At 43.3% G+C, this 11,019-nt stretch overlaps 1 protein-coding gene across 2 annotated transcripts in view; it reads left to right on the forward strand.

The window, feature by feature from the left end:
- Positions 1-5,634, forward strand: part of GLIPR2 (GLI pathogenesis related 2) — a 28,097-nt gene extending 22,463 nt beyond the window's left edge. The window contains exons 4-5 of one of the 2 annotated variants that reach the window (XM_054815304.1): positions 2,868-2,945; positions 4,037-5,634. In XM_054815304.1, coding sequence (XP_054671279.1) covers positions 2,868-2,945; positions 4,037-4,197 — 239 coding nt within the window. In that variant the 3' untranslated portion in view covers positions 4,198-5,634. The other variant, XM_054815305.1, reaches the window with a different exon arrangement.
- Positions 5,635-11,019: the final 5,385 nt, after the last annotated feature.

The raw sequence follows: 11,019 nt of genomic DNA on the forward strand, positions 1-11,019 counted from the left end.
TTCAAGGAGGATGACAGCAATGCCATATAATGATAACCTGATCCTGCACATGAATAACTGGAGCATAGCTATCAGCTTCTAGGCTTTCACTGACTGGCTGCAATAAGTTGCAAGCTTTCATCCCTGAAGGCTGGGAATGAAAACATCATAGATTGTGCTACCCGACTATGCCCGTTGTCTTTCACGTATAGGATTGAGGTATTCTTACCTGATGCCATTGCCATCTCCCTTAAATTAAAGTGTTATGAAATTTTCATATGACGGTATTCTTTAAATTAAAAAAGAATGTTATTATGAAGAGATACCACGTTTGTCAAAACTTCCATGTGTCTTGCAACATTTCCATTATGGACATTTTAAGTTCTTGTCACGTGGAGCCTAGGTACACTTCTTAGAACTACAGTAAGCAGAGTGGGGACGACTTTCTCTTGCACTGCTCTTTATGCTATGTCACACTGATATATTAGTGGAGGAAATGAAGTGCTGGTAGCAGTGGGAATGCAGTCCTACATCTGTAAAAATACTACTTACTTAAGTGACTATAGTCACTTAAGCACATGTGCACACAAAATACATGTGCTTCCTAAGATGTGACATGTCTGCAGTCACATTCTGTACTTCTGTTCCACCCAGCTTGCCCCAAACACATCTACGTCCTTCACAGCTTTGAAGTCTAGGGTGGGACAGATGATATGTTTGGGTTGGGGTTTTTTTACTATGTGCTTTTTCTTTTCCCCTTGAATTGCATAAAGATTGCTTTTTGCACATTTTTCAGTCTTCATTTTAGCTTTAGTATGAGTAACAAATTAACAGATATTTTATTTGCATTACAGAATTCAGCCGTAAAACAGGTCTACAAGGTTTGTTGTTTGGTGCCAGGACGGCAGGGAAGAAGGAACCTATTGTTATTCCTGAAACATCTGCTTTGGGAAGCAAGAGAGATTTTGCTACCTTTTTATGTGGAAAATGTAAATTGACTCTACTAAGAGAGCACCGTTCCTAACAAGCAGTGTGGCATAGATAAGTTCATAGTACTTTCAGTTCACAAACCTCTCAAGAGATGGCATTTCATTCAATATTTTCCTTTCAGTGACAGCCCTGACAGCCAGCTTGCCAGGCTAACACCACCATCCTCTTAGCAGACTGCGCTCATAAAGCAACTCAAGTTTTAAGGAGTTAACGGCTCGGTGTCTGACTTCTAGAACAGTGCAAGTTTAAGACTTTTTGCTGCAAAATAGCAAAACATGAGTCATTGCTGTTCTGTAGCCAACAGTCCAGCAGGGACCAGTGTTCTTCATGACGGTAGGCTTAACAGCATTGGCAGCTTGCTATGAAATCAACTGGCCTTGCATTATACTTCCTGGAATGCTAAGCAGAAATTTCATTACTGATGTAGCTCAGGGAAAAACCTGCCCCCTTCTCCTCCTACAATGTTTGACACAAGAATTTCCTAACAACCAGTGATGGAAAAGAAGTAACGTTTGACTTTTGAGTGCATAGCTTCTGCAAGTTCTGGTCTGAGCTCCTGCCCTCCGTGCTGCCTGTTCCACCAGATCCGTTGCAGATTATCAGAATCTCCTCCTTTCTATCAGGTCCCTTAACTGTTCAACAGAAAACAAGGATTATTTCTTTGGCAAACATCAACCTTAGAGACCCACAGGCATGTAGTACTACATCACCAGCCATAGTCATAGTCCTTATACAGCTGTGGTCAGCGCAAGCCTTTGATGGAGGTGCTGGACACAAGGACTTCCACATAGCAGCAACTCCTTGGCATGTGTATTTGAGGTGTCTGGCTGTAGTACCCTGAGTTAGAATGCCTTAGATGGACATCCACAATGGCTCAAGTGCTAAGTAAGAACCACTGAAAATAAATGCACTTAGAAATTTGAAGTATCAAATGCTGGAGGATGTCAGAAGTGTCATTTTTCTTTGGTTTGCTTGGAGCTGTAAGGGAATATCCTCATACACCTGCATCCACAGGTGGGAGGCCTCCCTGTAGAAGAGGTCCCTGTGCCCTTTTGCTCAGAAAATCTGGCAAGGCTCCCTCAAGTCTTTTCAAACAAGTTCCAAGAGGGAGGAGCTGCCAAAAGCTCTATGTAGAAGCTTAATGACAGGAGCACTCATCCAAGGTGAGGGAGATGTGTCTTCACTACCTTCCAGGCTGAAAGTTACAGAAGGTTGTGGGCAGAAAAAAAATGTAAACTCAGTGTGTTACGTTGCCAGATGATTTCTTTGAGGACTAAAGGGATTTCTGCCCCAAAGCAACCCAAATGCTGTGCCACACACAGAGACCTCTCTTGTCCGAAGTTTTTTCCAACTTCAACATTGTAAAGTTTTAACCTCAGGTGAGAATTAGTGGGTGGTCCAGTTGCCTGATCTGTTGGTGATAGTATAGCACTCTTCATCAGCTCTGTCCTACCAGAGGAGCACCTTGCTGCAGAGATCTTCCCTGAATGGGATGAACTCTACCTGGTTCTACAGCTGTTTCGTGGGTTGCCTGCCCAGGCTTTGCGCCAGGCTGTGCCGGCCATGCAGTCCCTGGCACTCCAGCAGAGGAACTGATGGACCGCCTTTGTGTCGAGCAGAACTCAAGTAATTGATGGCATTAGATGCTTAAGAAAAAGCATGGCACTAATTAGTAACTGAGTAGCAACAGCTATTGCAAAACAATAAATATTTGGTAAGTTGCATGTACTACCACATTACCTACATTTGAAAAACTCTTTTCAGTAAAAAGACTCTTTCTCCATGTTTCCAGAAGTTCTTGCCAGCTATTAACAGAAGATCTTGCTGGCCAGGCTGTAAGTGAGCGACACTTCTGTGTTCATGTCATGATTCCACAGCAGATTTCTTTTGCCTTTCAGGAAAGGATGTGGCTGACCGATGGTACAGCGAAATAAAAAATTACAGCTTTCAAAACCCAGGGTTTTCTTCTGGGACAGGTAAGTTCAGACTGGGCACTGTTCCTTCAACAACACAGATTTATTTTAAGAAATTGGCTAGCCAACTTGTTTTGGTATTTTTTAAAAAAATATCTTTAATTCTTTGAAAAACATTAGAGGGGAAAAAAAATTAGAATTTCCCCAAAGTTTTATGTTAGAAACTCACAAAAGGGTAAAAGGAAACTGAGAAATGAGGAAGTAAGCAAAATTTGTTTGGTTGATTTTTTTTTTTAATATTGTATTTTTCTTTTGACGTCAAAGATTTTAAAAGGCAACTTATTTCTAAGGGAGAAGAATTTGTAGAAAATACTACATTGGAATCACATCTCTTACTAAATATACTGTGCTGTTGTTTATATTGCAATGTGTCCTCTACCAAGTTATATCACTCCAGTCACAGAGGAAACTTCAGATGTGATTTAGAGATCAGCCACAGGCCATTGACTGCATATTGACAATCCGGTGTTGAATGAACATGAGAACATTGTTCCTTGAATAACGCTCAAGCAAGAGATGTGCCTGAGCTGGTTTCAGATGAAGAGACTCATGGTTTTCTCCCGTGGGATTTGTCTATGCATAGAGGGAACGACTGACGGAGTAGCACAACTCTGCCAGTGGCGACTGTAACAACGAGGCAGAAGCACCCACAAACCCAGTATTATTTTGAGCAGTTGCACATGCAGACACAGGGGGGAGTATGAGATGGTCAAAGCAAATGAATAGTAGTCACTGTCAGAACTGCTGTTCGCACTGCAGGGAGCGAAGACCGTGATGTCTCTGTTGACTTTTATATCAGATACTCATCGAACTATTTCTTTCATGATTCTCTTACTAGATATTCTTCCTTGGGTATAGGACATGGAGCTGGGAACAGTAGTGTGGAATCAGATCAGATCAGGCTTTTTCAAGACAAAATGCTAGATGTAGTTTTCTTTTCACATCCTTATCTTGTTCTCCTGTTAGAGAAAGAAACAGATTTGTATTGTTCTTTGTTTCCCCACCCCTCACATGTTAAAGGGAATGGTATAGGTTTAGTACCTAAAATGAATGAATGAATGAATGAATTAATATGTTTCTCTCTCTCTTTTCAGGCCACTTCACAGCAATGGTTTGGAAGAACACAAAAAAGATGGGTGTCGGAAAAGCATCTGCTAGTGATGGCTCTACGTTTGTGGTGGCTAGATATGATCCAGCTGGAAATGTAGTGAATCCAGGCTATTACGAAGAAAATGTCCTTCCTCCAAGAAAATAACTCTTTTTTTAAGAGGTAGTCTTTTTGCTTAATGACAAGTGAACTTGGATTTGGACTTAACTGTGTTTGAAATGAAGTATGATTTAATGAAATTTCCTGTTTGATACTGCTGTTCACTTCTCATTACGGAGGAAGCAATTACATGTTGCTTGAGTTGATCTGCACACTAGGTCCCTGTTGTTTCTGAGAGGGCTTCAGTCTATTTGAGGATGAAGTATATGCAGCATTTCTGAAGGGTAAAATTTATAAGGGTTTTTTTTTTAATAGTTTGCATGAACTCTGTGTCAGCATGTGAGTAAGCACATGTCAGATGTCTTTTTTTAAACAAGCAAATTTATAGCTTTCTGTAAACTGAAGATACCAGCTTGTAATTATATCACATACTCCTAGTTTTCCAGTATTTTTTCATAACTGTAACTTCTTTGCTCTATCTATACCTCCTGCTACTGTGGGGTCTTCTCTCTGCAGATGGAATATATGCAAAACTTCCTGTATGAAAGGTATACATGTAAAATGTAGTGGCATTCAGACCTATGTGTTTTTATTAAGAGGATCTCACGGAACACTAAAACGTTGCTGGCAAAATCAAGTAAGCCATGACTAATGCATGACCTGAAAGCTACTAAAATTGTTTAAATCCCAGCATTACATTTTAAGTGTCAATATTTAAAATCTATTTGAGATAAGTGTGTTTCAAGTTCAAACCCCATCTTACAGTTTACACTGTGTACATTGTCTCATAAGTATGTACATTGTCTTATAATCAAATATTTTACTTCTGTTACAGGAAAGTAAGATACGACTTTTTCTCTTAGATATTTATGCACAAAAAAAGGTTCTTTGATGGAGCACATTGGATTTTATTTCTCAATAATTTATTCTTATTTCCTAAGGAATATCTTCTGCAGGTGTCATGCTATACAGACAATAACATTCCCAAATCCTTTTGTCTCCTTTAACAATGTCACAGCAGGAGGTATTCACATGGTCATAATTAAGAGACATTTACTCTTTGTTCATATAGTTCAATAATAGTAAAAGTATTTCACATGCCGGATTGATGCTCTGAAAAAATTCAGATTGCATTTCCTTAAAAGCAAGCAAGCAAAAACCCTGAGGACACTTTCTTCTCTTATGAAATGTGTGTTGGGCCATTTTGGCCAGGTTCATATACTGTGCTTCAATTTGGGGTTTTCTTTTCTTTGTAAATGTTCCTTTTGACTTCTGCTGAGATTCTGTATGCCAGAATTTGGTTCATGAGGAGTGCCATTACAGAAACACTTCTTTTTGTTTACACAATTGTAATAAACTGCACTGTTACAGCTTGATTATATGTCACTGTGATGCTGTATGTTACAATCTTTTTGCTGTAACCAAGAATTTAACACATATAATGAACATCTGAAAATTAAATATTTTTGAATATGAATTACTCAAGCCTTTGCTGTTACCCAAGTCTTTGTTGAATAATCTTCAAATCTTATTTCCAAGATATGACATCATGCAGCAAGTATTCTAGTCCAGGAAAGAAGAGACCTTCTAAGAAAGGATAAATCGTACAGCAGATCGTACATCATCCCTTTATACGAAGATTGAGCTAGCACTTGAAGCTGAAGAGGCGTACCTCTTTCTCTCTTGAACTCCTGCTTTGTATCTCATTTAATCTCGGCTGCTCCCTCTCTCGGTTGGCATGTTCTCGGTACAGAATGCCCACTCAGCTCCCACTCAGGCGCATGTTTCAGTAACTGCGGTCTCGGGGCCTTCCCCTCTTCAACCCTCAGCTGACAAACGTTGCCACTCCAAAGCGAGTAATGTTTCACGTGCGGCGCATTACGATCCCTAAGAATGAAAATAGGATTTTCTAAAAAAAAATATAGGCTTGCTGCAACTGAGGTAAAAGTTGATGTTAAATAAATTAACAGTATTAAAATACTCTATTTTTTTCCTAATGGCATGGCTGCTATTGGCCCTATAATTCCTTGAATGGTTGCTGTAAAACTGTGTATATCCTAGTTGAGTCAGTCAAGTCAGAAATTTTCTCTGTTGACACCTAGTTTTTCTTCACATCAGAGGGAACTGGGAAGGTAGGTAAAGAGAGGACAAGAGGACAATACAAAAAAAAAAAGGCATGTAGTTATCTTTATTTAAAATAATAGTGGCAAGTGAACTTCCAGACCTTTTCAGACAAAGCATTTTCAGAGACAATCAGACATGGAAGAAGCACAAAGTCACTCAAACAGACCTAATGCACCCTTCATGCACTCCACAGAGATTCGATGCAAGGAAGTATGATTGCAACAATTAAAAAAAACCCCTGTGAATTTAATTCTTCATGACCCAAGATCACGATGTTGATGCCTTCTGCAAATGACCTCTGGCTGTGCAGTAAACCATGGCATAGGTAGGCATCCAAATGCAAAGGGAAGGGTCTCATTGCTGATGAGAGTCACCCAGAAGCCATATGAATTTTTGGGAAGTGTACACAGAAACCTGACTTACCAGCCATCTGTATTAAAAGACTCAGTGTAGGTGTATTGCTCCACTCCCCACCACATCTTGGAGAGCTGTGGAGATTGGGAAGTGGTGATGAAAGGTTACTGCCTGTCATGTTAGAGCAGAACAAGGTGTTTAAGAACTTCCTCAGCCAGGGTTTTACACATGGAAGTCACATCTGCCCTGGGAATAAAGAAAAGGCTGATCTGACAGCTTTGATACCAGAGAAAAATACATATCTCTAAAGGCCTGCAGATGGCTTCTAAGGTCTTTTTTGCAGCAGGAGAAGGAGGAGGAGGAATTCTAGCTGGTCAGAGGCTTCATTTTCAGTCTTCTGTGTTAAATAATAACAAAACACTTAGGGAAGAACTGGGACTGGTCTTAGAAAATTGCTAAAAAGGGAAGCTTGCATTAACACATTTTAATTTGCCAACTTCCCTCCTTTATCTACCCAAAAAGACAAAACCCTGGCAATTCCTCCTCCAAAAAGTGGCAGATGACATTGAGAAGTGGTAGAAGTACTGTTAGAAGAAGACCACAGATCAGACAGAAAGCCACATCACATGAACAATAATAATAAGCCCATGGGCAACAGGGATGCGCGCACTTGGCTGAAGTCTCACAAATTGTACTTGGAAGTGCTTTGCTTTTGGGGAGCTCAGCCACTCTACTTGTCCGCAGCTTTAATTTTTCAGGTGGATTTGCCTCCAGCAGAGTGGTTGACTTGTTTGGGTCAACTGCAGAGAAGTCACGGCAGACTGGTGGACTGCTGACCTGCAGGCTTTTGCAGAGTGTCACAGATGCCCTAAGAATGTTTTTAGCTTTTGTGGGTACCTCTGACTTTGACAGCCTTTTTCTTCTCTGTCTTAGTATTTAAAGGCACTTTTCCATGTGACTGGTTTTAATGCTAATTTGAGCTGTCTTTTCAGCATCTGCTTTCTTACCTTCCTGTGATATCCAAGCAGCCAACCGCAAAAAAAGCCAGCTATGACTTCAGCTGAGGTACTGGACATCTTAAGGTTAAGAAAATAAAACTTCTAAGAAGGCAAAGTGCTCACTAGCATTTCATTTGCCCCAGGGTATGATAGTTGTTTTGATCTGCATTAGAAAGCCCAGAACATGGTAATGTGAACTGGTCTGTTGGTTACAAACACTAACGCTGCTGGCCTTGTGGTCGCAGTACACGCAGGTGCCACGTCTTCTCTCCCCCAGAGGCTTTCTGAGGGAAGGGCTGTGTGAAGGTGGCAACTGGAGGCTGCTTGGCCCCAAGCAGAGTGGAAAAGGGGCTTGAGATGACATGAAGAAAGCCAGTGAGCCAACGCCACCTCCCTCCCTTGTTGAACCTGGCACTAGAAATCTCAGAAAACTGCATTTCTAGGGAGAATGCAGGAAAAAGTCAGGAGTCAGGCCGCTCTGGTTATTATATGGTAGGAAAGTGAAATTTGAAGATGATATCATTATTTCTGTCTCCTTCACACAACCTAAAGACCAAAATACCTGTCTGCATGTCCAGCTCCACAGTGAGCAGTTGCATCCTTGTATCACCTTTCCCAAATCACAGCAGAAGGAGATGGTAGGACTGAGTTTTAGTGCCTTTCAGCTCTCTGTTTGCCTCTCTGGGGAAATCATGGGTTAATTTCTGCTCCCCATAGCTCTGCACATCAGGCTGTGGGTGAAGATTCCACTTCTTGAGGCAGGAGCATAGAACAGGAGTCATACAAGGCCTGGGCTTTCCTATATGATCAGCCCTGAGCAAGTCACAAGCCAGAAAATAACCCGCTTCTTTAAGCTGCTAAGGAAGCCCTCTGTGAAATGTATTAAATGCTGAAAGCCAAGGAGGGCCTGAGAGTCTCCAGCAGTGCCTGGGTTTAGCCTCCCTGTTCCCCCTCTCCCGAGGCACGTTCTGATGGTGTGTGCCCCTGCCACCCTCCTGGGATGAGTGCCATCCCTGCACACCCACACGCCCCAAACAGCGGTCTGGAGCCCGACTGACCTCCTCTCTGCTGCGCTCCTCCCCACATACTTCATGGTTCCTCTGATCCTTCACAGAGAGCAGGGTCTTCTAGCTTTTACCCTTGTACAACCTAGCAGCCACTGTAAATCTACCTGACAAGGTTCCTCTTCTGAGCAGGTTTACTTTCTTGAGCAGTACAGTCAGGGTCCTCCACATCCTCTAACAAGAAGTTTTAAGTTCTCTCCTTTTGCTCAAAAATGAATTCCTCTGGTTCTCCTGTCTAGGAGGATGCTGAGCAAGACATAGGATTCCAAGAATGTTGTCATCGATGCAATGAAATTTATTTGGCTTTCGGTTATACCAGGTGAACTGTAAAGAAATAACACAGACAAAGCAGACATGGATTGCACAGACAATATGCAGACTAGAATCTGAGACCTCATTTAACAGAACCTAGGAAAAGCTGTAAAGAGCTCTGCGAAGAGCAAGAGTACGTTAAAGCATGGCCAGGATGCAGAGCCTGCGAATCTGCCACGGCTGGGAGCAGCCTGCCTGAGCAAAGCAGTGCTGAGAGGTCCTCAAAGTCCAGACTAGGGTTCATATCCTGAAAGGCTGTGAACTTCCAGCACAACTTCTCCCCTATCCGTCATCTCTGGGGTGCTCACAGATGTGCCAGGAGGGAAGTCTAGCTGGTTGTCCATTTTTTGGAGACAATCATGAAGGCTGCAGTCTCCCCTTTCTTCCTCACCCTCTGGTGCCAAGTTAGCAGGGTAGCTGCAGGGAGAGCTGGAGCACTTGGAAAAACCAGTCTCTAGTTCCATGCCTGACGGTCCTGCTGCAAAGCCCAATAAGGCCTGTAAAGCCCAGGGGCAGGATATCGCAGGCTTACAACAACAAATGTTGAGACATTAAATATCCCCTCTCTCTACTAAGGCAGGCACAGCTATAAAATAAGGTTAATGCAGCATGTGCTGGAAAAGAAGAAGGAACAGTGCGTTGCTACTCCATCATCTTGGAGTGTGGAAAGATGCAGGCAGAGACGGGGCAGTGGTGATCACTGTGCCGCCATGCACGGGGAGGGGGGGGGTCTGACAGATTTCCATCAGGGTCTTTCCTCCGCTTCTGCTTCACCCCGTCCGTTTGGTCAGAGACTTAATCTGGTGGTTTTTTTTTTTTTTTATGACTGCCTCCCAAAACCTTTTGAAGGGACTGCCGCTTACAATTTTCACACACACGCAAACCCACGCACACGCACACGCATCCCTCCTTTGGCGGGCCTGCTCCAGGCGGCAGCGGCAGGGGGCAGCGTCGCTCCGCGGTTCGGGCCGCTGCGGGCAGCCCAGCCGGCACCCACCGCCCGGCACCGGGCCCCGTCAGGGAGAACCGCCCCCCCCCGCCCCAGCCTCTGCCCTGCCCTGCCATCTATGCTTTTCTAATGTTCTTAATCCCACGGCTCGATTAGTGAATATATTAAAAATAATCACAGCGTCGAGTCGCATAAAGACAGGCTGGGGGGGGGGGGGGCGGGGGCGGGTTTGCAGCATGAACTAGACTGAAAATGTAATTTGGAAGGGATTTGGCTGAGTCCCTGCAAGTATAGAGTCAGGTAAAGTGATTGGAACAGTGAGTGGATTTGTATTCTGTTCTGTCCTTTTTTTTAGGTGAGCCCAGAGTCTCCACCTACAGCTGCCTCAAACGCTGCGTCTTCGGGGCTGCTGCTCTACCCACACCTGCAGCCAAAGTTCACGTTAAGCATTGACTCCAGAAAACAAAGTAATAGCAAGGAAATGTACGATGTGAAAAGCTTGCGTTTATTAGTGTGTTCTGGCTGATACAGTTCTCAATGTTTTTTGTAGTACTGACTCAATAGTTAAATACCCTCAGTGGCACAGAGAGAAGGTGCTGAATACCTGTAAGTGTACAGATTGGTGTGGATGAATGTGCTGGGAGCAGAAGACGACAGAGGAGAAGATCTGTGGCCAGAGCTCCAGGGGGAATCAGGGCTGGAAGGCTGCCGTGGAGGGCCTTGGCTGCGTGCACTCCAGATCTGTCCTGCTTGCTCCCTCCTGAGGGGAAGGAATGTCCTGCCTGGCCACATAGGGGACATAGATGGCTTCCCCTCTCCTTCTGCCTCCGCTTTTCTTCATTCCCCCACATTTACATAGGCTTTCTGCAAAGCAGAGAAGAAATCCCCTGCAACAGTGAGTTGGCTATTGGTGGGGTATTGCCAATAAGGGGTTCATGTTCCTCATGACTGCGGCAAATCACTGCATACAGCTATCTAGCCCATCTGTTTCTTCCAAGAAACAAATAGCTCACAGTGCCTTGCATTCTTTGTGCACAGGCTGTCTCCTCTGAGAAGTGTCAATACAAAA

Source organism: Grus americana, chromosome 2 (assembly GCF_028858705.1).
Source record: "Grus americana isolate bGruAme1 chromosome 2, bGruAme1.mat, whole genome shotgun sequence".
In the NCBI taxonomy this organism is placed as follows: Eukaryota; Metazoa; Chordata; class Aves; order Gruiformes; family Gruidae; genus Grus; species Grus americana.